Source organism: Squalius cephalus (assembly GCF_949319135.1).
Source record: "Squalius cephalus genome assembly, chromosome: 19".
In the NCBI taxonomy this organism is placed as follows: domain Eukaryota; kingdom Metazoa; phylum Chordata; class Actinopteri; order Cypriniformes; family Leuciscidae; genus Squalius; species Squalius cephalus.
The window spans coordinates 6484770-6511743 of record NC_137140.1 but is presented as its reverse complement, the minus strand read 5'-3'; the positions used below and the strand labels follow the sequence as shown (position 1 = coordinate 6511743).

The 26974-nt window shown below is 36.9% G+C and overlaps 1 protein-coding gene across 3 annotated transcripts in view; it reads right to left on the bottom strand.

The window, feature by feature from the left end:
• The window catches only part of prkg1 (protein kinase cGMP-dependent 1), a gene marked incomplete at its 3' end in the record, with an annotated part of 171914 nt that overhangs the window by 55779 nt on the left and 89161 nt on the right, over positions 1 to 26974 (bottom strand). For all 3 annotated transcript variants that reach the window (XM_079851685.1, XM_079851684.1, XM_079851686.1), the window contains exon 4: positions 4248 to 4353. In XM_079851685.1, the coding sequence (XP_079707811.1) occupies positions 4248 to 4353 (106 nt within the window). The remainder of the gene's footprint in view (positions 1 to 4247; positions 4354 to 26974) is intronic.

Below are 26974 nucleotides of genomic sequence, written 5' to 3'. Positions count from 1 at the left end.
TGCATTTTTAAATTGCCAGAAAAGCACATAAAATGTAGTTCATTTCTGATGAGTGAATGTGGAATTTAACATCTGAAGCTCCTGAGAGGATACAGCAAAAACGAACATTATTTCTGCAATCACATTCTCACTGAGCACACATAGACACCTAAAGCTTCCTTTAAAAGTCAAATCCATTTCTGTCCCTTGGCATCATCAGCCATTCATCTTCCAGTAAAGCTGGTTTGGGGCCTCTAGGAAATGTAATTTGCAAAATGACATTGTTTTGTGTCGCCAGACGCTTTGGAGTCCATAAGTGAATGATTGTTTCAAAAAAAAAAAAAATGAAACCAAACCTGACCTTTTAGTTCAAGGATTCAATAATTCATTACACATACAATCTTCTTTCTATTTTCAGATTACAGAAAATAGCTAACGGTACACTGAAAAAATGTGAAAACACATATGTGACCCTAGACCACAAAACCAGTCATATGGGTCAATTTTTTGAAATTGAGATTTATACATCATCTGAAAGCTAAATAAATAAGATTTCCATTGATGAATGGATTGTTAGGATAGAAGAATATGAAAATCTGGAATCTGAGAAAAAAAAATCGAAACATTGAGAAAACCACCTTTAAAGTTGTCCATTTAGGTTCGCGATTGTGCTGCATTCACTCACAAAAATAAATGTTTTATATATTTACGGAAGAAATGTACCAAATATCTTCATGGAACATGATCTTTACTTAATATTCCAATGATTTTTGGCATGAAAGAAAAATCGATCATTTTGACCCATACAATGTATTGTTGGCTATTGCCACAAACATACCAGTGCTACTTGTGACTTATGTGATCCAGGGTCACATATTATCCAATAATATTATTTGTGATCTACACAACACAATTGCGATTCTCTTCTAAACTTAATTTCTTTGCTTTCGATTAATCTAATTCTCCAAAATGTGCAATCTACTAGATCAGAGATAGGGTGTACTGTCACAGTGTTGGTTTATGTTCCCTGGTGTCCACTAGAGGTCCTCTTTTCCCACGGTGTCATTCACATTAGGAACTGCATTCCCCACAATCCTTGTCTGCACTCATCACTGTTCATTGCACCCAGCTGTTCTCATCATGATTGTTAGTTTCTGTGTGTATAAGTACCCTGTCTATTTATGCCAGAGGAGAACTGGCCCCCGACTGAGCCTGGGTTCTCCCAAGGTTTTTTTTTCTCCATTAGGTCACCTGATGGAGTTTTAGGACACCATTAGGTCACTTGATGGAGTTTTTCGGTTCCTTGCCACTGTTGCCTTTGGCTTGCTCAGTTGGGGATATTTAATTTTATTTTATCAATCAATAAATTCCACTTGAAACAAACCTTGTATTATTTTAATTTAATACTGTGAAGCTGCTTTGATACAATCTGTATTGTGAAAAGCGCTATACAAATATACTTGACTTGACTTGACTTGACTATTTAGTGTTTGTTATGGAGTCCTTGTTTAATGTCACACCACTTCCTGAGGTCTGTTTCTCGTCTGTTTCTCGTCTGGTTCTCGTCTGGTTCTCGTCTATGGATTGTCTGTATGGATTGTCTGTATGGATTTTGACCCTTGCCTGGACTGGTTCCTGTTCCTGAGCCGGTGTCTGTTCCTGTTCCTGAGCCGGTGTCTGTTCCTGTTCCTGAGCCGGTGTCTGAGCTGGTGTCTGTTCCTGTTCCGGAGCCGGTGTCTGTTCCTGTTCCGGAGCCGGTGCCCGCTCCTGAGTGGGTGCCTGTTCCGTGGTCGCCCGAGGGGTCGTCTCCACCATGGCCACCCGAGGGGTCGTCTCCGCCCTGGCCGCCCGAAGGGTCGTCTCCGCCATGGCCACCCGATGAACAGTCCGCTCCCACTGTCTGCTCCGCCCTGGCCACCTGAAGGGTCGTCTCCACCCTGGCCGCCAGATGGACTATCTGCTCCGCCCTGGCTGTTTGATAAACTGTCTGCTCCGCCCTGGCTGTTTGATAAACTGTCTGCTCCACCCTGGCCACCTGAGGGAAAGTCTCCGCCCTGGCCACCCGATGGACTGTCTACTTCGCCCTGCCCGCCGACTAAGCCAGCACCCCCTGTCTCTGTTCCCCTCCATGGTCCTGGCCCTCCCTCCCCCTGATCCTCCACCGTTCCTCCTCCCTCCTGGAAGTTTTGTTTGTTTTTACGTCTTGGAGCGTCTGGTAGTCGCTCCGTAGAGGTGGGGTTATGTCACAGTGTTGGTTTATGTTCCCTGGTGTCCACTAGAGGTCCTCTTTCCCCACGGTGTCATTCACATTAGGAACTGCATTCCCCACAATCCTTGTCAACACTCATCACTGTTCATTGCACCCAGCTGTTCCCATCATGATTGTTAGTTTCTGTGTGTATAAATACCCTGCCTGTTTAGTGTTTGTTACGGAGTCCTTGTTTAATGTCACACCACTTCCTGAGGTCTGTTCTTGCTTGTTTCTCGTCTGTTTCTTGTTTTGTTCTTGTTTATGGATTGCCTGTATAGATTTTGACCCTTGCCTGGACTGGTTTTATGATTACGGATTTCCCCAATAAATATACTGTGCTTGGATCTTCCCTGTCTCCTTGAGTGTGGATCGTGACATGTACGCAATGTTTTTTTTTTTTATAAACACTTTTTGTTATGCTGGATGAAACTCTCTTCACATCCTGATAGCAATCAATAATAGAAGTGGTCTAAATATTACAAAATGTAAATATATCTTCTGTGGAAGTCTCAGGACCAAGAAAATGTTGTCCAATCATTTCATTCGGACGAGAATTACCATTTTTGCACTGAAAGAGGAATATATTGACAATATCTGGTAATCATCCACTCAGAACACCCTAGCAACCATTCAGAACATCTGCATAGCAACACCCTGGCAACCACAATTCCCAAAAGCACTACCCTAGCACAGTGGTTCTCAATGAAAAGCTGAAATTAACAAAATTTCTTCCAAAATTTTCTTCCAAAACTTCCACAATTAGTTTTTGCCCAGATTCACTAAGTGTTAATATTTTACAAGTATTCATGTCGCGTCATATACGTAAATGGAGAACAGTTGCTCCGGCTATGTATGGTGCATGGTGTAGAAGTGGCATACCTGTAGGTTAGTCGTCACAACGAGCGAGAAAGGTTGACATGGAGAACGTTAAATAGATCTCAGCTAGTCAGCTTGAGATCCTTATCTAAACTAGTTATATTTATTAAGCCTAGTAGTGAATGTTTTATGGGCAGTAGGATAATCTCGACCGCTAGTAGAATTTTCGACGGCTAGAGGAGCAAAAGTTACATAGTGTACTTTAAACTAAAAATCAAGATATTTCTTGATTGAACTCACCCCCTTAACAACTTATTTTTCTCTCTTAAGAACAAGGATTCCCAATGTCTTGGAAAACCTGGATATAAGGGGAAGTCTAATTTTAAAAGTGAGACTTCTAGACCTGAAAAAGTCATGTAAATCAACTAAATCTTATAATGGGTATTTTATAGTGAATTTACATTTATGCCAAGCTGTAAAATCAGGAACAACTGTAAAAGTCATGGGGACTTTGAATATTGTTGTGGACAATGGAGGTCGGACAAGGGTCTAGAACCACTGCCCTAGCACTCACACTTTCACTCAGAAACACTGTAAAATGTAAAAAAAAAAAAATATATATATATATACTTTCTACTTACAATTCATACTAAAATATGAATGCAAAATCCATAAATGCATGCGTGAATGCAATTTTTATGGCAGACATTAGACTAATCAATATATTATATAATAAAAATAAGAATGTTCTAATAAAGCAAAGCTATTCATAAACAGCTCATGGCCAAAAATCTATATTTTCAGACAAAGAGAGTGGAAAGGAGAAGAATTAGACTCAAACGAGGAAAGTGAATGCACAAAAACCAACAGCACTCTAATCATTATCTGCCCTCTACCTCCGTCTAACCAATACACATTTCACTTTCCGCAGAACAACAGTTGATAGTAATATTTTGGGAGGTGAAATGCCATTTAACTCTCAAAGGTTTCTAATCAAAACTCATCACCCGGGTGATTAAAGATACACAGCAAAGGACACCGAGTGTAAAGCCTGAGTTACCGGAGATTGTGTAACCATTCACTTGTGTGTTATTCATTCACAATGAAAATCAATGTCTTTTATTGTATACTGCTGAGGAATAGACTTCTTTCATCAGGGGTTAGGAGAGGATGAATAGAAATGAAAGGAGAAGCAGCCCACCTCTTCAGGAACTCCATGTACTCTGCATGCTTGATGAGTCCGGTCCTCATCATGATGGTCTGGAAACACTGGCGGTCGATGGCCCATAACTTCACATTTGTGAGGGCTGAGAACAAAATATGAAACGAAATAAGTAAATAATACCCACACTCATGCGGTCGTCATTATATAGCCATGTAGCTGCACAATGTCCCCTCAATTGGTCAAATCTTGAGCTTCATAAAAAGACTAATTGTTAAGTAATAAAAAAATAAATATTGCAAAATATGAATCATGATAGTGATTAATATAATGAACTAGTTCATCATTTAGTCTCTAAATTATATGCGTGTGTGTGTGTTGCTGTCAAATCTGATATATATATATATATATATATATATATATATATATATATATATATATATATATATATATATATATATATATATACACACTCACCTAAAGGATTATTAGGAACACCTGTTCAATTTCTCATTAATGCAATTATCTAATCAACCAATCACATGGCAGTTGCTTCAATGCATTTAGGGGTGTGGTCCTGGTCAAGACAATCTCCTGAACTCCAAACTGAATGTCAGAATGGGAAAGAAAGGTGATTTAAGCAATTTTGAGCGTGGCATGGTTGTTGGTGCCAGACGGGCCAGTCTGAGTATTTCACAATCTGCTCAGTTACTGGGATTTTCACGCACAACCATTTCTAGGGTTTACAAAGAATGGTGTGAAAAGGGAAAAACATCCAGTATGCGGCAGTCCTGTGGGCGAAAATGCCTTGTTGATGCTAGAGGTCAGAGGAGAATGGGCCGACTGATTCAAGCTGATAGAAGAGCAACTTTGACTGAAATAACCACTCGTTACAACCGAGGTATGCAACAAAGCATTTGTGAAGCCACAACACGCACAACCTTGAGGCGGATGGGCTACAACAGCAGAAGACCCCACCGGGTACCACTCATCTCCACTACAAATAGGAAAAAGAGGCTACAATTTGCACAAGCTCACCAAAATTGGACAGTTGAAGACTGGAAAAATGTTGCCTGATCTGATGAGTCTAGATTTCTGTTGAGACATTCAGATGGTAGAGTCAGAATTTGGCGTAAACAGAATGAGAACATGGATCCATCATGCCTTGTTACCACTGTGCAGGCTGGTGGTGGTGGTGTAATGGTGTGGAGGATGTTTTCTTGGCACACTTTAGGCCCCTTAGTGCCAATTGGGCATCGTTTAAATGCCACGGCCTACCTGAGCATTGTTTCTGACCATGTCCATCCCTTTATGACCACCATGTACCCATCCTCTGATGGCTACTTCCAGCAGGATAATGCACTATGTCACAAAGCTCGAATCATTTCAAATTGGTTTCTTGAACATGACAATGAGTTCACTGTACTAAAATGGCCCCCACAGTCACCAGATCTCAACCCAATAGAGCATCTTTGGGATGTGGTGGAACGGGAGCTTCGTGCCCTGGATGTGCATCCCACAAATCTCCATCAACTGCAAGATGCTATCCTATCAATATGGGCCAACATTTCTAAAGAATGCTTTCAGCACCTTGTTGAATCAATGCCACGTAGAATTAAGGCAGTTCTGAAGGCGAAAGGGGGTCAAACACAGTATTAGTATGGTGTTCCTAATAATCCTTTAGGTGAGTGTATATATATATATATATATATATATATATATATGTCTGTTTATAAATATATAACAATATATACACACATATACATTATATAAACACACATTTGTAGGCTTAATGCGATTAATGTTGACAGTACTAATATACATATGCATACACATTATGATTAAAATAACACATTTAAGGTTACATTTACATTTTACATCATTTCTTGAACAAGCTTGAAGTTAAAAATGAGATCAGGTTAAAACTACATTCTTTAAGGAAATATAATTTATAAAGAGAGTTTTATTTTTTTATACAATAACATAAAATATTATGCATCAGGATCTAACAATATCACTGTCTTTATTCTTAGCATTAGTACTAGAGATGTTGCATTGCTCACGTAAGTCATATTTTGTGCTATCACTGTTGAGCTTCGCTGACAATCATTTCTCAATACAAACAAACTTTACGTTTGTTAAAGGTCCCATGTGAATCAAATTTATAATTTAAAAAAGGTCTTTCTACATCCCTGAATGCTACAAATCAATAGAACATTTTTTTTTATGTCAAATTAGGGAAATGCTTTAAAATAAAAATGTCAAGACATTAACTTTGGCAGCTCTAATTACTGCACAATTAGAAAGTGCCAAAAGTAATCAAATTTAATTAAAATTAGTGATTAAAGAACAAGCAAAATAATTTTAAAATAAAATAATTTAAATAATTGTTTTTTTTTTTTTAAAAACATTTAAATTAGCCTTCTCTTAAACTTCCTAAATTATTCATAGAAGTTGGGTGATTAAAACAATAAAGATGATGTAAACAAAGTAAATTACTTTTTAATCAAAAGAAACAGTCCATTTGCAGAGTGATTTGCAGACACGTTCCATCTTACGTTCCCCATCATGTAAACCTCAACAAAAACCAAAACCTCTATCAACATCTTTTAGGGACATTGTCACTAATTCTGTTCCAGCCTAATTGATTTTGCAGCCATGAAATGCAGTCAGAGCTTGAGAGAAAAGGCACATTTGTCTGTGGTGACAGAGGCAAAAAATGGTTGTCACTCAATGACATTACCAATATATAACTTGCCTTCAGGAAAGGGCAATTGCCAAATTTTTTGAAGCAAAGGCCCATCGGGCCCTCAAAATGTGACAGGTCTATGCCAGAAATTAGCATAAACCTTCAAAACAGCTATATCGTTGAGAGCTCATGCATGGGCCCACATTATATGCCTTATACGCAACACGGTCCTCTACAGACTGCATGTTCAGATTTTTAAATGAGAAAGTGTGCAAGTGTGGATTAGAATATGCAGTAATGCAGAAATATTAAGATTAGCATGCCTTTTCAAATGGCCAAAGACTATATTCTTACCCTGACACTGTAAAGATCTGCAGGTTATCAGAAGAACAATATACTAAAATGCTCTAGAGTGCTTGTAGAGACCGAAATGATGGCACATCTACGGATGCACTTCGGATGCAAACACATCTCATGAAATAGCAGAACAAGTGTTTCCCACATAATAAACCCTCATTTAACAGGAAGGCGTTTACGAGCACACATCATTTGCACCCTCATGCAGCGAGCACAAATGATGCTTGCACAGGAAATACTTCACAAAGGACCATTTTCAAAACAAAAATACACACTCCCATGGTCATAGCAACAGTAAGGGCCACATTGATACACTCACCTATTTTCTATGGTTTATTATATTTTACTGAATGTCTTGACCAATTATTACTTCCTGTGTGAGTACACTGTGTGTGCATTCGAATACACAAAACCAATTACAAGCTTGACATTTTCTGGGTTTTGTAGCAACCTCAAAAATCAGCACATAAATCTCTACAGATGTCAAAGAAACATTAGGCTGGATGATTGATCAAATATTTAAGGTATATTATATATTATTGTGTTGACTGTACACTCACCTAAAGGATTATTAGGAACACCATACTAATACTGTGTTTGACCCCCTTTCGCCTTCAGAACTGCCTTAATTCTACGTGGCATTGATTCAACAAGGTGCTGAAAGCATTCTTTAGAAATGTTGGCCCATATTGATAGGATAGCATCTTGCAGTTGATGGAGATTTGTGGGATGCACATCCAGGGCACGAAGCTCCCGTTCCACCACATCCCAAAGATGCTCTATTGGGTTGAGATCTGGTGACTGTGGGGGCCATTTTAGTACAGTGAACTCATTGTCATGTTCAAGAAACCAATTTGAAATGATTCGAGCTTTGTGACATGGTGCATTATCCTGCTGGAAGTAGCCATCAGAGGATGGGTACATGGTGGTCATAAAGGGATGGACATGGTCAGAAACAATGCTCAGGTAGGCCGTGGCATTTAAACGATGCCCAATTGGCACTAAGGGGCCTAAAGTGTGCCAAGAAAACATCCCCCACACCATTACACCACCACCACCAGCCTGCACAGTGGTAACAAGGCATGATGGATCCATGTTCTCATTCTGTTTACGCCCGTTGTAGCCCATCCGCCTCAAGGTTGTGCGTGTTGTGGCTTCACAAATGCTTTGCTGCATACCTCGGTTGTAACGAGTGGTTATTTCAGTCAAAGTTGCTCTTCTATCAGCTTGAATCAGTCGGCCCATTCTCCTCTGACCTCAAGCATCAACAAGGCATTTTCGCCCACAGGACTGCCGCATACCGGATGTTTTTCCCTTTTCACACCATTCTTTGTAAACCCTTGAAATGGTTGTGCGTGAAAATCCCAGTAACTGAGCAGATTGTGAAATACTCAGACTGGCCCGTCTGGCACCAACAACCATGCCACGCTCAAAATTGCTTAAATCACCTTTCTTTCCCATTCTGACATTTAGTTTGGAGTTCAGGAGATTGTCTTGACCAGGACCACACCCCTAAATGCATTGAAGCAACTGCCATGTGATTGGTTGATTAGATAATTGCATTAATGAGAAATTGAACAGGTGTTCCTAATAATCTTTTAGGTGAGTGTATAAATATGAAGAATATTGTGATGATTTTGTATAATACAAAAATATGACTTTTTCATTTGACCATTAAGCATTTAAAAGACCTCAGTACCCAGAATCATTACAATGAATCAGATTTATCAAACTGTCCATGAATTAGTGAATCAAAACACAGACTCAATGACCCACTTGTACACTGACATGCTTTAATTATTCAGCATTGCTATTTATTGGGGTGTTATATTTGTGCTTGTAAAATAAAATTTGTTAATTTAGTTAAAGGTCCCGTTCTTCGTGATCCCATGTTTCAAACTTTAGTTAGTGTGTAATGTTGTTGTTAGAGTATAAATAATATCTGTAAAATTATAAAGCTCAAAGTTCAATGCCAAGCGAGATAATTTATTTAACAGAAGTTGACTACAAAAAACGGCTGGATTGGACTACACCCCTCTACTTCCTTCTTTAATGATGTCACTAGAACCGTAACCTCCGCCCACAGGAACACAGGCGTATTGATGGCGAAATGTCAACAGACGTGGTTGATGTTTATCTATAATATATCGGATACCGCAAAAGTTTAATTCAAAGTTGTTAGTTTGCTCTGTCCATTTCACCACGGACTGTTTTTCTAACCTGGGATAATATCAAGCAGGCTTCTCTCAGCGTTTCATACTGACGAAGGGGGCAATTTCAACTATATTCCAGCAAGCGGTAAGTAGTGATTTAATATGGAAGTAGCGATCACTCTTCACATCGTTCGTTTCTCTTAGTAGGATGAAAATAATCTTACTTAAACTGTGATTAATATACAGAAAGCGATCAAAGAACAATCCCTTTCCAATCGCCCAAGCTATCAATCACACAGCGCGAGTTTATCTGGACACTTGCCAAAACTCGTTATGAAATCAATGACGCTGTTACACTGCACAACGAAGCTCTTACTGTATTTATATACCTCATGTTTGCATTGGTGAAATCATTAGTGAGAGTGCAGAAACTGCGTTGCAATGATAAGATCTTTCACGCGATCAACAGACTGTTATCTGCTTAATGCTCATCATCACTGCAACCTTTTATGTGATGGTAATAGATCTAAATACTTAAAAAACTTCTCACGATTCGTTAATCCAGATAGCTGTAATAGTAAAAACGTATAATAGCTGTAATAGTAAAAGTTTTCCAGATAGTTCCACATGTAATGCCAGATATTTCATACGCAAGCATGTCAGCCAATCACAGCAGAGGGCGTTTACACTGAAGTCTCACAGCAGACACGCCCCTTCAAACAGAGTGTTCAAACCAGGGAATGAAATCAGGCTAGGAAATATGCCTTTTATTTCTAAATAATACAAATTTTTGATCTAAAAAACATACTAACATTATAAGGGCACCCCTGGAAACATTATAAAATAATAAAAATAATCCATGGAATGGGACCTTTAAAAACACAGCAAATCCATAAATACTGAGATCATATCACACATCATCAAAAGAATGAAAACACTGAGATATTAAAGTCCCCCTGTGGTGAAAATCAAGCTTTTAATGTTGTTTGTATGTCTATGTGGTGTTTTTAATATGCTTTAAGACAAATTCATAAGTCAGCACCATTGCTGAGTATTTTCTCCTTAAAACTGCAGTGAACCAAAGACAGTCTCAAAAACGCGGTTTGAAATCGCTGGTGTTTCTGACGTCACAAACTACCTTGTAACCAATCATAACAACATGTGATCATCAACGCGTGGATCTCTGAGCTGGTGCGAGTGAGTGGAGGCGGGGCTAATTTGCATATTCATTGAACCGTGTATACTAAAGGAGGCAAGAGTGCAGAGATACATCCAAGCTATTTTAAGGCATGAAGAATTTTTTTCAAGGAAAAAATGCTTAAATATATAATTTTGGTGATTAAAGATGAGTTTTAAGGAATGCAAATATTGACAACAAGGGGACTTTAATGTTTTTAGCAACTTTTTAAGAGATGACGTGAAAAGTGACGTGAAAAGTGGCCTATACCTGTATATAATTCCAATTAAGACGCTGTTTCTTTGGAAAATTTAAATGTCAGTGAAAGCAAAACTCAGAAGAAGCCAATATAAGAATCAGGATTAGAATAAAACACCTCACTGAACAATTGCAGAAAGGATAATTTGACTAATTTCGATACAAATAACCAGAATGTTGCCGCTTGGCTGCTCTTGGACTGGGACGTCTTGTTTAATCTGAATGTGCTGCATAGCTTTGGGATTCCATTTATCCATGAAGCCAAATCAAAATCCACTTCCCAACACCTTATTAAATACTGGCTGAGTGCTTCCTCTGTCTCCGCTTTTCACTGGGGAGCAAAATGCTAAATGTCTTTATGGTTGTCTGTCTCTCTGAGTAGTTTGATCACGAGCCATGCTGTTGTTCCTGTCATTCGTATCCGGCAAACCCTCCACTGGCCAGGGAAAGTCTATTTCAGTTTAACCTTAACACTCTGATTATGAAAACACAAGCTTCTTTTTGATCCCTCGTCATGACGTTCATTAGCGGGATGTTGATTATGCAGTCATAAACCTAACTGAGATGCTAAGAATGAAGAGTAATGATCAAATGCTCTTTGATGCTCTTTCATGAGAGGGTTTGTCCTGCCAGTGTGCTTTTACACAGGTGTGCAATTACTCTATATAAATATATCATTAGCTGTACAGATAGGCCTCTCACTTATCTTCAATGTTTAATACAATCAGCTGATGTTATGTTAAAATTAAAGTTCAGAAATCATCAGTGCCTCATGGTCCAGTTGCACAAATGTTTTATAAGAGGACATCAATAAGATTCCATTAAAAATACTGAACCCTTGTAACACTGTGGCCTAACCGGCTGTGACTTGATAAAGCGACAAGCATTAAAAGCTCTTAATCTCTTTCCTGTAGATTTGTTTTGATACCAAAATGTCAGAAGTCGATACTAATACCACTGGAATGCAATGATTCCCAAAACTAATTTCAATACACAGCCAAAACTAATATGCTACTGAACACACTGCTTTAGGCTACTGAAATAGTTACATGTATTTCTATGTGACAAGATATTTTGATGGACACTTGGTATCATTATGCTGGGTATTCTTTACTCACTGACCACACAGAGATTTTTGGATCCAATGCAACTTGCCAATGTGAAGTGCACATTGATATTTTATACAGTATGAATTTTCAGAGAATATAGCTTGGTTACACAAGAAGTGTCCCTTGGCAACTGGAAGGATTTATGGTGTTTTCTGGCAAGCTTGATTGCTAGTCATCAACACCAGTATGCACAAACAAAATAAATAGTAGAGTCAACATTCACAACAGAAGCCCAATTATGTCTGCAAACCAAATTTGTGGCTTACAGTAAATCTTGAGATTCCCTCTAATAATTATGATATCCTGTCGCTCAAACCATAGAGCATGCCACTACTACATGTAAGTCGCTTTGGATAAAAGCATCTGCCAAAAGCATACATTTTTACAGTATCTAATGTAAATACTATTGTGGTCGCATTCAAGCGTGCTTAATTGTGTTCAGTCTCGCTCCACATAACTGTATATTAAAGTTGCAACATGAAACGGAATTTGCAATAGTCTTTTGTAATAGTTTTTAATTTGCAATAGTCTTTTCCTATTGTGGCATATTTCCTAGTTAAACGGCTTCTCAAACAAGATACAAATGTAGGCCGGGGCTTGATTTTGTCCATCTGGAATTGATTGGATGGTTGTGGTTTGCTATTGGTCGATCTTTTTCACGTTTAGTTTGAACAAAATCGCTGGTAACTTTTTCATTTGCAACTAGTAAAGACAGTGTAATGTGTAGCACCTGATGTCATAGAGTTCATCTGAGCATAGTGTTTTTTCGAACCATCTCTTTAACAATGAAATGCAGGTCACATTTGGGGTCAATTACTACCGTAGACCATCAGCATCTCAACTAAGAGCCAAGCTATTACAGCACTGCCCGTGCCCAGAGAGACTATCGACAGGAGCGCCTCCGCGCAAGCGGCATGCATTGATTATTTTGTGGGGGAGTTTATCACTCACTCTGTCACTAATGTCAGCAGCAGCGATACGAGATAACCAACTGAATCTTCTTTCTATACAGAAAATGGGCAACATAGAGGAAGGAGAGACAACAGACTGTCACCTACTATAGTGGGAAAGAAGGAAGGAGGAGAACTGGTGAGAGAGTCAATGGAGGGTTTGATTGCTCTTTTGTGTCTGGGAATAGTTAATCGAATAGCTAGACTTTTGACTTGAGGTTGCTATTCTGGTCATGAATTGCACAGTTAGACAGGAAGAGACATCTAACTGACCTGTGAAGAGACTGACCACAGTGAAATTCCTTGTAAAACTGGTAGAAAACTGTCCTGCCTGATTTAATTCAAGCCAACTGCTCCATTTACAATGTTGCCAGATTGGGCAGATTTCTGCCTAATTGGGCGGTTTTGAATTTGATTTTGCGCAAAATTGGTTTGGTGGAGAAAAACGTTGTGCTGGTTTGGGGTCAGTTTGGAAATTTTCAAACATTTCAATTTTATAGGCTAATTTGTTAACAAATAAAACTCAAGTGTGCAGGTCCTCCATCCAATCAGTCATCATGACGTTACTAAACACACACACCCACTGCAGAGTCAGCTGGCGTTGGTGATGACGTCGCCAACGAGCCCGCACTTTTAGCAAATCAACAGCGATAGCAGGCAGATGTGATAAGTGCCGGTTTTTAGTGCGGTAATGGAATCAGATTTTGAACCTGTCGCTGTATATTGAAGTGATCACTATGCCAAAGTGGTATAAATATAAGTTGTAGCTACAGTAAAGAGTAGGAGAGTGACCCAACTCTCAAAAGGTGGATTACACCTGTGGTGGGATATGACTGCTCTTTGTAAATATACTGTAACTGTAACTCTGAGAGCATGCAGTTGAAAGACTAAAACGAAACTGAATATGGGACGACTCCTGTCCATCGTCATGTGCACACTGGCCTGACCAGGACATCTGCAACTTTTAAACCGTCCAGACTGCACTCCTTGTCCCCGACAGCTGAAAGCACTTTTGACTACAATGTATACTTCATAGTTCTGTTTGAAGTTAAACATTATTATTATTGATGTTAATTTTTTGAACACGAATGACACATTTTCGTCTGTTATCACTAATTAAGTTGCTTATTATGATTACTTATTCTGGGCATGTGTGTTTCTGAGGGTTTAATGAAAATACTTGACATACTTTAATAGTTTCTACCTATTTGGGTTGAATGTCTTTTTTGTCTTATTTGCTAATTTTCTTTTACTGTATTTGCTATGCTTTAATTCGTTTTCCTGTTGTATTGTTCTCCTAGCAGGGAAGTTGATACATTTTTATAATTTTATTTTGTGATCATTATTTAGTTTTAAGGAGGTAAATGGTCCTTATAAACATTGGTTGATGTGACAATAGAATTCTATCACATTATGTTGGCAGTGAATGTTTTGGCCGGGGTTTGGGGAGCTTTTGGGCAAGAAATGATCACTCCAATCTGGCAACACTGTCCTGGAGCCTTTACAAAATATTAACTGAGGAAGATTAAAATGTTCAAATATTAGTATATGGCATATGCTCTTGCTCACCAAGGTTTTTATTTCATTAAAAATAGTTAAACACTATTGTGAAATATTATTACAATTTAAAAGTGTTCTATTGTAATACATCTTAAATTGTAATTTAAATTCTGCATAATTTTCAGCATCATTACTCCAGTCTTCAGTGTCACATGATCCTTCAGAAATCGTTCTAATATTCTGCTTTCTGTCTTAAATGTTTGATCAAAATAGAAGATTTAGTGGAGAATTCACCAAGAATGAACTGCACCTACTGCACATGCTGTGTTGTTTTAGTGCCTAATTCACTAAAGGAATTATACGGATCAGGTAATGCTGCAAACACACCTGCTGAATAATTACATCATTAAAGTAGACTAATTATGCCTGTTAATTCCTTGATGTGGTGGTGACAACATTTGTAGAAATATTTCTCTACACAAAGTACTATCAAAACAACACCACCATCAAGACAGATTTTAATTTTGCCTGAATGCCCACCATTTTGTTTTCATGTAACTTTATAAAAATAAATATTGACATCAAATGCTTAATATTTTTGAGGAAAAAAAAACTTTTTTCAGCAAGGATGCATTAAATTTATCAAAAGTGACAGTAAAGGCATTTATGATGTTACAAATTTTGTTAATTTCAAATAAATGTTGTTTTGAATTTTCTAAAGAATCCTGAAAAAGTAACATTATTTCCACAATGAAAGCAACAAAAGCTATTTTTATATTGATAATAAAAACCCTTATTAATACGTGCATGAGCACCAATAATAATTGAAAATCAGACTTTCATTCTAGCCCCACAGACTCAGCAAATATTAATTATAGCCAATTTTGTTCGCTGTCAGTATGCATTTAGAAATGGAAGTCACCATTCAAATACGTTTGAAAATTTTACACAGGTACAATTCAAAGTGCTGAGGTTACACAAGACTTCTACTATTAATTCCCAAAAGCCTCTGCCTCACAAGCATAAGTGCTTGAGACAGGCTTCTCGGTATCAGCGGGCAAATTAAACTCGTCAGACTCATTCTTGGCTAAGCCTACAGACTATATTCCCTTGACTATTTCAGTTCCCAGTAATGTCTGTAGAGACCCAAATGAACCTGACCAAGAAATAACGAATCATTTTGCAAATCACATTAGAGATGAAAGCACCTGCCTCCAAGTATGAAACAAGTATAATGTATTTTGCAGATGCTTCATTCTGATAAACATCCTGGCCATGAAGATTTCTGTCAACAGTACATGGAACATATAGATATATCAATGTTTCAAACCAAAATTCTACTGTTCAGACATTGCTCTTTCATAACTCAACACATTTCCTCTTGCTGACAAATAAATGAATTTCTCGGTCCAGGTAACACAAAGAACAAATGAACGTTGTAGCTCACGTTGCTTGCTCGCGTTGACTATGTTAACGGCCTTATCCTGCTCTCAAATTCACTGACTCGCTCATTGATCCTCTGCGTAATGACTTAAATTCAGTCTATTTCTCACAAAAAAATATGTCTTTAAAAGATTTAGAAGATAATGCATGAGTCAAATTGTGCACTTTTGTGTATTTTAATGGTGCTTTTACATCCTTTCTAAAGCTTGGCAGCTCCAGTTCTTATTCAATGGCAGAATTAGCATTTTTGTGTGAAATAGTTCAGTCAAGAAAGTCTAACCGAGTGCTGATTGGTTCCTCTAACGGCAAGGCATTGGCCAACCAGACGTACTTCCTGAGGTCTACCTACTCTATCAGGTTCGATTTGAAGGTAAACAACACTCCTGCCAAAAACAAAATGATAAAGTCCTGAATGATAAATATGATTGCAAAGACAATAATGCAGCTGGCTCAGAGCCAGAGCAAAGCAGATGTTATCTGCTGTTATTCTGATGCAAGATGAATATTCAATAAAATAAAAGCAGAGGCAATCTTTAATCTGTCATCAAGCTGTTAGCAACCTTTCACTATTTTACAGCCAGCGAGGTGGCCAACCTCACTTCAATCAAACTCATTTAATGTGTGTTAGGAGAGACTAGGGAGGAGAATCAACTCACAAAACAAGCAGCAAGTGACAGTGGCACGGATAAGAGAGGGTGATCGGTCAACTTAAATCAAGTCTAATCTTCTTATTGATTAGCTGTCTTAATGTTATTCATGGAAACATACAACAAATCATTACAGCACTCTTCAGCAGTGAGATTGCCTTTCTGTCACTCTGATTAAACGAGGCGTCAATTAAACAGGGGAAATTTGGCAACCTAAAGTACCTTCTGCTTTGAGTCTAGACAAAGCCTGAGTGTTTAATGTCAGCTGGTCGTCAAATTAGATGTCAAACGCTTTTGTAGTAGATGATGATGTGGTAAGAGTGTTTTAAATCATTTTTAGACCACGGTAGAGTTCAAAGCTCTTTAAATGTACGGCCCCAAAACTAAGTGAGGGCCTCTCATAGCGTTTTGAGCCAATTATATAATTAATACATTTATCTATTTATTGTATGATCTAATGAATAATTGTAACCACATTTATAATACACTATAATACTAAGCCTTTAGAAAGTATAAAGCATTAAAACACGTGACAAACAACATGTAATAAGGAATCTGCAATTATTATAATGAATTTTAACTTTATTATATGTAAAGGCTTGTTACCAAAAATCTTAATTACTCCAAATTTTGACTAGTAGTGTATAATACAAAATCTATGGGGATCAAAATTAGATTTACAGTAAAAGAGAGACAAATTTGCACTAACTACTGTACAATCATTTTAGTAAAAAAAAATAAATAGTGGTGCAACCGGCCACAAAACCCACGGTTCAAATCATATAATTATTTTTGAGTCACGGATCGAATAATTTTTTCGTATCAGCAAAAAAAAAGAAAGCAAAAAAGTGTGGGGAATCGGGCAAATGCATCTTTGCTTTCCATTTATTACTTAATGCCAGTGCTCTAAACCGGTTTAAGGAATGAAAACAAAAAATGGAAACTAATGAAAAAATGAGTAACTGACAGGAGTAATTCTAACACGTATAGATTCAAAGGCTGTTTCCAACATATCAGCCACATCACAGGCAATTACTAATGGAAACAGTATACAGTTGTTTGTCTATAGTGTGATTACAGGGAAGTGGGGAGTTTACTGCATGAATGTAGCTCAGGCTTCAACTGACAGATACATAAATATGAAACTGCAAAGAAAGGTGCACACATTGTTTAATAAGCAGATACCTGTTATCAGACTGAGGGAAGGAAATTTAGTCAAACTGATATCTGAAAGCTCTCCAAAAGCAATTATTTAGCCAATTTCAGTGAACATCTATCTCTGTTATTCCATCCACTCCCACAGATTTATACACTTACTCAATTAAAAGAATGAATAGTGGGACAGCATGCGCATAACAAATTAAAGCTCCCTTGAGAGCAACCGCAGTGGTGATGCTGGGAAATTGATGTTCAATTTGAATTCAAGTGCACTGACTGTAATATAAGATGTACTACTTGAACCATAAACCAAATTGAATACTACACTAATTTATTCTTTTCTGCTACTGTATGCTGCAAAATATAGATTACACTAAACAATGAGGGGCCAAACGATTAAAACCTCTTAAGAATTCCACAGCGTATTTTCCGGTTTTGGTAATTCCTTTACGATGTGCCATTAAAACCCATCAAAGCAATGATGAGGGTTGAGGCACAATAGTGGTTAGCTTCTAAGATAAAACCTCTTAAGAATTAAAAAGACTAAATTAATAACATCTTTTGTGGGATGCAGATTATGCATGGATTAAGGGTAAAACGGTATGAGAACAAAAACATATTTTACGATTGTATAGAGCACATTTCACCCAATAACTGAATTAAAACATTTTAATTCAATCTTTAGGTAAAAAAGAATGTGACAGGTAATGAAATAATGTACTTTATTTGTGTCAGTGGCTGACAGATTTTAACAGATTCTTTTTTTGCTTCTTACTGCTAAATTCAAAGTAAAAACCACCAACGAAAGACATTTCTTTTTCTAAAAAAAACATTAAAAATATATATCATCAATTCATGCCCAGACACATCACTTGGCGGTAGCATCTAACGAGCTGCATTGGCTCAAACTCCTAAATTTTTCCTGCATGCCAGAACAACCAGCATATTCATTTTTCCTCTGTATAATATCTGTTGTTTTGATATGGCTTTCTCCATGAAAGGAGATCAAATTTGCATACTGTTCCATTTCAGAAGAGAGAAAGACTTTTGTGATATAGAGGCAGAAAGCCAATAATACATCTGATATGGCTTAGTGACATTATCATGCCTTGCATATTAAACAGTCTTTTAAAGCATCTCTTTTCTGTGTTTCCTCACTCTTTGCTTCTTCAAACATATGAATATTTCAGTAAACACTCTAATTTACACTCTAATTTTCTCTAATCTAATTTCATGTATGGAAATATACATCAGACTAAAAGCATTCCATTATTTATTAAGTGCCATTTGAACTATTGTACATCACAGTGTCATCTCATTTGCGATTATGTTCATATTATTTGTCATTCGAACTGCTGTGTCTACACTTTTTGTTTAAGATGTGACACTTTGTGGTAAGCAGCAGCATGAAATAAAATATGTTTACAACTCTCTGCAATTCTATGAATAAATCATAACACATGTCAGTTTTGGTCTACCAGGGTGAGAATGAGGGGATTTTCATTGATTTTGACAAACACCACGAGTCTATATATTGCTCCTGACACTCAATGATCTCTCCTGTGCAGAAAAGCAGTTGTTTGGCTTTCAAACTTTTTAGGCCAAGTACCTTTGATCAAATAAGAACATCCAACACCACCTACTCACAGTAATGTCCTCCTATTTTCCTGATATATATCTGATAGTGCCGTTCTTTTTTTTTTTTAACAATACTGATGCATTTGAACAGCTACTGCTAGTCAGAGGTATCTTTAAGGGGAGGGGCAGTTTCATTTTAGAGAGCATCTGATTGGACAAAAATCTGTGTAGTACAAGATGAGTCATAAATATTTTTGGTCTGCTTTCCAGGAAGGAAAAACACAGTAAACTATTTATATCTGCTAAATAAAAAAAAATAAAAAAATAAAAAATAAATAAATCCATGGATCCATGGAAGAATCCTGCATCTAAAAATACACACACTGCAATATTAACAACAATGCAGTTTGTAAGGCCAATTCAAACACTATTACTAAATCTACATTTTGGGATATGATCTTAAAGATTCTAGTATCTATTCAAGAGCTGTCAGACCAGTCGCATTACTAATATACAGTAATGCTCAGACTGCTGAATCCCGTCAGTCAAAAATGCCACTTTTAAAATTTGCTTTTATGAAACCAAGCATCTAAATGCCACTCTCTATTTGACTTCGAGGGCAAACTGAATAATATCTCACCTTTAGAGGTGAATGCCTCTGCACAAAATAAAATGTGGATAGTGTGAAGCTATTCCCTTCATGCTCTGCAGGGAAACATGCTATGAATTATTCACACAAAGCTCTTTTAAATTTGTATATATTTATCAGAATTTATTAATAAAACATGATCTTATGTAATAATGCTAAAACTATCTTCACCGAAACTTCTCAGCTAAATACTTGCATATTACAAAGATTGATTAATATAGTGGGTTCGTGTATATTGGATTTACCACAGTAAAAACAGTAATACGGTGAAATATTATTACAATTTTAAATAACTTTTTTTATTTGAATATATTTTAAATTGGGGCTGAATATATTTGAAATTAATTACATGATGTGCCAATTAATTAATCTAACTAATAGCAAATCAAATTCACCCCAAAAAGATAGTCATTATTGTGTTAAATGAGAAAGCATCAAATAGACATTACAAAAAGTACCTTTAGAAATATTTTACTTGATTCATCATAGAATTTAGTACACATAAACTTTTATGCTTCAATGGTCATCGTTTTTTTTCTCAAAAGCTGCATCTGAATTGGTATTTAGATATATTTACAGACCAAAAGAGTCTTCAGAATATTAGCTTTTTTTATATATTCCGCAAAAGAAATTAAGTTATACAGGTTTGAAACAACATGAGGGTGAGTAAATATAAATAAACAGAATTTACATTTTTCAATGAAGTATTACTCTAAATAAGAAACTAAAACTGCCAGTAGGTGGCAGTAAAGGTCTAAATGTGCAAGTTATTGAATCATTCATTCAATTCGTTCAAAGGCCTGATTCATTCAGGAATAAAGTAAATGGCTCTCTTTATGAATGGGCCATTGAATCATTGGTTCATCTGATGATTCACTCAAAATGTGCAGTCATCCAGTAATAAAACAGCTGAGTGTTGCTCTGAGACGCACAACAGTTCTGCTCTGGCTTAACAGGTAATATTTATGTTGGCAAAATTGAGCAAAAACAGACAATATTGTGTCTGAAATAACACAATATTAACTTCTTATTCACTGAAATGTTCTATAAAATCAACATCACATCTGCACTCCTGCTATTCAGGACAAAAACAGCACTCTAGTGATATTGCTTAACTATATAAAAATGAGACAAACTCATACGGGGCATTTTTTGCCCTGATATTTTGAATTTTAGGGGCAATCTATAGGCTCCATCACACAAGTGAGCTGTTGCTCCGCTTCACATTCATCACATGTATGAAATGTAAGATGACCTACGTAGATCTGGGGCGGGGCAGGTGCAGTAAAACATTTTATTTGTGTAATTTTCCCATAACTACTTAATTAAATAAACGCATTAAATCGACAGCCTTAATTTTAAAATGTAATTTATTCCTGTGCAAAGCTGAATTTGTCACAATAGCATTAGAGACTTCTTTATATATATATATATATAGCTCCAAATTTTGGACCAGCAGATACTTACAAAGAAAATTAAACTTCCATAACAAAGAAAGCATTAAATAAATATTCTGGGTTAAACAGAAGTTAAGCTCTTTTATAAACAAACACAATGTGTTGATGTACTTACAATGGAAATCTATAAGAACCAAGGATACAATTTTTCTTTCGTTTGTGTTTACAAGCTGAAGGACGAGTCAAAGTCATTTCCGGTGGTAAATCGATATCATGCCACATGATGAAGTAAATAGAACCTAACTTGTATTGAACCTGGAGTATTCCTGTAGCATATGATTAAGATTCGTACCTATTAGGTGTGTGACGAGATCTCGTGCCGCGTGCATCATGGAGCCGGCTTCACGAGATCTCGCGGCACGAGATCTCGTGAAGCCGGCTCCATGATGCATGCAGAAATCTCCCAATATGAAAGCTATCTTATGCTGGGCTGTGTAGTTGTAACCATCTCTCGGCTCTGTATCATGCTTGAATAAAAACTTGGTCTCTATTTGCACTTTGAATATTGAGAGAGAACTTTGATAATGATTGCACTTATTGTTTGCGCTTAAGACTAAGAGAAAACTCATTTTTATTTATACTGTTTTGATTTCTATGTTCAATTTGTGGAAAGGAGTTCAATAAGGAAGTCACACATAGCCTCAATCAGAAGTTCTGGAAGCTCATAATTCATGTAAGGTCTGAAGAGACTCATGAAATCATACAGGAGAGAAGCCAGTCAGTTGAGTTTGTGGCAAAACCTTTTACAGTGCTTGAGTATTGTTGTCTTTTACTGCATATGATTATTCATACTCAGAAAGTAGAACTGAAATGACATTATTTCACATATTTCGTCATTGAGGATTTCCTAAAAATACTGTGTACAAATCAAGTCTCGTTCTCATGAACTCAATCTCGTGTCTTGTCTCGTGAGCTAACTGTCTCATCATAACCCTAGTTCCTTTTGACCACAAGATGACCACAGTTGCATCAATAGAGTGTATATTAATATGAGAAATTGTTCGGCTCTGCTCCTCCATGAGAAAGAATTCTGCAGAATTCAAAATAAAACAAGAAAAGCCTTAAAAGTAAAGCAGGCTTGCTGCTCCTTTGTGCGAATATAGAATAGCACACCTGCAAATAAAAACAGCATGACTGCCACCGAAATCTACTCTCATAGCTGTGCAATTGTGGATTAAAGGATTCAGTTACCAGGTAACCTCGCTGAACGGCTGGAGGATACGACCAACACAAGCTTCCTTTGCTCTGAGACGCATCAGTGAGTCGCATTCAAAGTAACTCTCCAGAAAACCCTACGGCTTCCCACATTCCACCACAACAACTATCGCCACCAAGAAATGATTGGCAGGGCTCTTCTCTAGAGACCTGAGGTTTAATACTCATGCAGGTCACAGAACAGCAGCCCTCAACCCCCCCCCCCCAACCCCCCCCCCCCCCCCCCCTCGTTTGCCAAACACCTGAGACTGGAGAGAGACTCCATATTAAGAAACAATCACTTGCACTTTACTCTTATAAATCTAGTCCCTTAAGACAAACGGTTGCTGTCTGACACCGCGTGTCTCCAGGTTCACTCATTATAGCAAAGTACAAACTGCCCTTTATAATGTTCTGTTTCTAAACTGGGATGATAAGCAGTGTTCAAAGCTTTTGTAAAACAGCCAATATGCAGACACCTGTGACCGCAAATCAGGTTTCCCGCATCTTTTGACTAATGTATTTGCATGACTCATCCAGTCGTTTATGAACCCTGAATAAAGATTTGAGAAATCATTTTACAAAGACTGCACTCACAGAGAGCAGGGGATGAAATATTTTAAAGAAAAGAAAAATTATGTTCACTACAGAAATTTCTGTGACTAAGATTTATAAATTTTCATGACTTTCTGCAGGCCTGGAAATCACAATTTTAAATTTCCAGGAAACTCTTTGAACTTTCTTTGATCATTATGGTGCTTGCAACAGCTGACAGGCTAATGGATTGCATTAGACTCAAATACATTTTTGTCATCATTATTACATAAAATCTATTGGACATTAATGTCTTTTATCATATTCCTGTTGGTGGCATTTAATACAAGAAACAAGCCACTCAAGCCTGTTTGTTACAGTGAGCTGTTGTTTGGCAAAAAATGAATAAATAAACTATTTATTTTGCTTTTTTTTTCTGATAAAAACATCATCTTTGTGTTTATTATTTATTTTAGTTAAATTATCATAATACATTATAGTTTTCTTAGCTTTACAATTGTTGTACAGAATTATGGGAACTTTTGTAGTGACATATTTAATGCCAACTTTTACAATCAAGATCAAGACTTATTCGTTAGCCACATTTGTCAACACAGTGTAATTATAAAAGCTGCATAATAACAATAACAGAGTTAGCAAAATGCTGTTGTGTACAGTATACTAAGACATGTCACACATTTCAGGACAGAAACATATTTCTTATCAACTACCCATTTATCAAACACTGGTGTCAAATGCTTGTTGTACAGTGATTTTATTATGATTAGGGGGTTTTAAAGTGAAGAACGTGCCTTAACCCTGGTAAAATCACTGTAGTGCAAGGTCTTGAGTGGCTTATTGCCTAAAATTGGTATGAAACAGATGTTTAGATAGTCTTTTCATCCTATTGCAATGTACAGTTGAAATTGAAATTATTCAACCCCCATTGCAAAACAGGTTTCTTAGCAAAAGTTCAGACTTTCAGCTGTTTGCAATGAACAAATCAAACAAAAAAATAATTGAAATAGCTCAAAACAACAATTGTTTCAAATTGTTTCCCCAAGTTCAACTGAAAATTCAACTTTTAATGACTTCTGCAGTCTTAAAATTATTGAACCACCTGAATAGAGTCCCTCACAACAACACAAATCTGCAAAACAGGTGTTGTAATCAAGGGCTTCATTAGTTGCACCAGGTGTGCTTGAGCTATAACACATGAAATATCTCAACTGGCTAGGTTTGTTGAGTGTAACATTTGACTGCATGTTAGAAATATAGTTAAAAAAAAAGTTAAGAGAAACCTGCAGCGTGTGGAAGGCAAGATGGATTCATTGAAGTATCAGGAAATACTGGGAGAAAACGTCATGCCGTCAGTGAGGAAGCTGAAGCTTGGGCGTCATTGGACCTTTCAACAGGACAATGATCCCAAGCATACCTCAAATTCCACCAAAGCTTGGTTGCAGAAAAAGTCCTAGAAGATTCTACAGTGGCCATCACAGTCACCTGACTAGAACCCCATAGAAAATCTCTGGTGGGATTTGAAGAAGGCGGTTGCAGCACACAAACCCAGAATATTACTGAACTGGAGGCCATTGCTCATGAGGAATGGGCTAAGATTCCTCAGAAACGCTGCCAAAAGCTGGTGCCTGGTTATACATCTCATGTTCAGCAGATGCTTGCCATGAAGAGGTTGAATAATTTTGAGACTGCAGAAGTCATTAAAAGTTGCATTTTAAGTTGAATTTGGGGAAACCACTTGAAACATATTGTGTTAAGTGATTTCAATTACTTTCGTTTGATTTGTTCATTGCAGTCTGTAAATATTGCCAATTAACCTGATTTGCAATTGGGGTTGAATAATTTCGTATATCCAAGTGAAACAGCTTCTCGAACAAGAAAAATGTAGGGCGAGACTTGGTTTTGTCCATCGGGAAAAGATTGGTTGGATTTTACTGTGATATCATGTGAGTGACAGGTTACCTCGCCCTCGCGCCTGTAAACATGTCATCAGAGAGGAGAAGAGATGTCTCTGCAAGAGGGAGAGGAAGCTATTTTTATTATTGATTACGAGGGCACATTAAAAAAAAAAAAAAAATCATGACAAATTGTGTATAATAAATACTGCAATATCCGATAAAAATAAGAATTATCTTTTTGATTTCATGGTGACTTTATTTTTAATGTTTCATGCAATCAGGGTGCACCATGCTCCAGTAATTCCTAATTGTTAATCTCATTAGAAACTCCCTGAAAAAGTAAAGTGTTTTTGAGGTACCAAACTCGTCTAGCCTGATGCTACAGCTGTTATTAATTCAGCACATTAACAGTCAGTCAGAACCATCCATGTGCTACTTCAACCTGAGAAAGAGCATAAACGTGCCAGAGCAGGTGCTATGAACCCCTGAAAACAGATCAAACACTCTGAGATTTAGAAGCAGAGAGGTATCAATTTTCCTGTCAGTAAAGGTAAAAAATGTAACTGCGGCTCTGAGCATGACTAATACACATTTCCACAGATGTGTGCCCTGTCAAATTTGGAGCACGTTCTGCGGCGTTCAGATACAGTAAGTAAAACAAGCTGACTTACATCCAGCATCTAACCTCTGACCTGGGACAAGGCCTCTTCCTTGCTGCCTGAAGAAATACATAGGTATGAATGACATTTTGATTTACACACTTCACAGAAGTCATTCCCTCCTGGAGACAAGCTCGGGGATGCGCAAGCACATTCCCCAGCAGTCTCCCAGATCCAGAAATAACTTCCCAGTGGGCAACTGGATGTAAGGTTGCAGGACTGTGTTGGAGATGGTGGGGAGTAACATTGGGGCACTTCAAGGTTAGTTCAGAATCTATTCAGTCCGTTCATGGCAGACTTCCCATATGGAATCAGTTCCTCCTTCCTAAAATATAAATACAGCTATATTTTCATATAGAGATGCATTATGTGAAAGTACTGTATACTAGTAGGTCACCAGATTCCGGTGTATTTTATGCATAATATTATAAAGACAACATGAGCTTTAAGTTTAGTACAATGATAATAGAATTTTACTTAAGTCAAATTGGCAGCCTTTCCTATGAAGAAATGTTAAATATCCAACATTTATTTACAAATTTTACAGGACTTTTCAGACACATACAGTATATGCCAAAAGTTTGGAACATTTAAATATTTTCTTAATTTTTATTTTATTTTAAAGACTGTTTTAATGTCTTAAAAACAGTAATTATTTCAAAATGACTGTTTTCTATGTTGTGCTGCTTCATATTTTTGTGGAAACTTTGATAAACTATCATTAAAAAGTTTGGTAACTTGTAAGATGTAAAAAGTAAGATGTAAAAAAAATAACTTTTTATTCAGCAAGGATGCAATTAGTTCATCAAAAGTGACAGTGAATGCTTTTTATGTTACAAACTAAAAATAAATGCTGTTCTTTTGACATGAAAATTATTAATCAAAGAATCTTGAAAAAAGTGTATCATGTGCCCACAAAGATATAAAGCAGCAAAAATTAACATTTATAATAATAACCATTATTACAAATTTAGCACTAATAATAACTGATAGTAATTGAGCAGAAAATCAGCATATTAGAGTGATTTCTGAAGGATCATGTGACGTAGACTGAAAATTCAGCTTTGATCACAGGAATAAATTATACTTTACAAATATCCACATAGAAAGCAGTTATTTTAGATTGCAATAACAATTCACAATATTACTGTTTTTACGGTATTTCTGATTTTTGATTAAATAAATGCAGCAGTGGGGAGCTTAAAATATGTCTTTCAAAAACATAAAAAAAAATTAGTACAATATATTTAACATAATTTTTTTTTTTAAGTTTTCAGACTCTAAAGTTGACCATTTACAGTGATGATCAGTCAATAAATTAAGCAGCAAGGCAGCAGA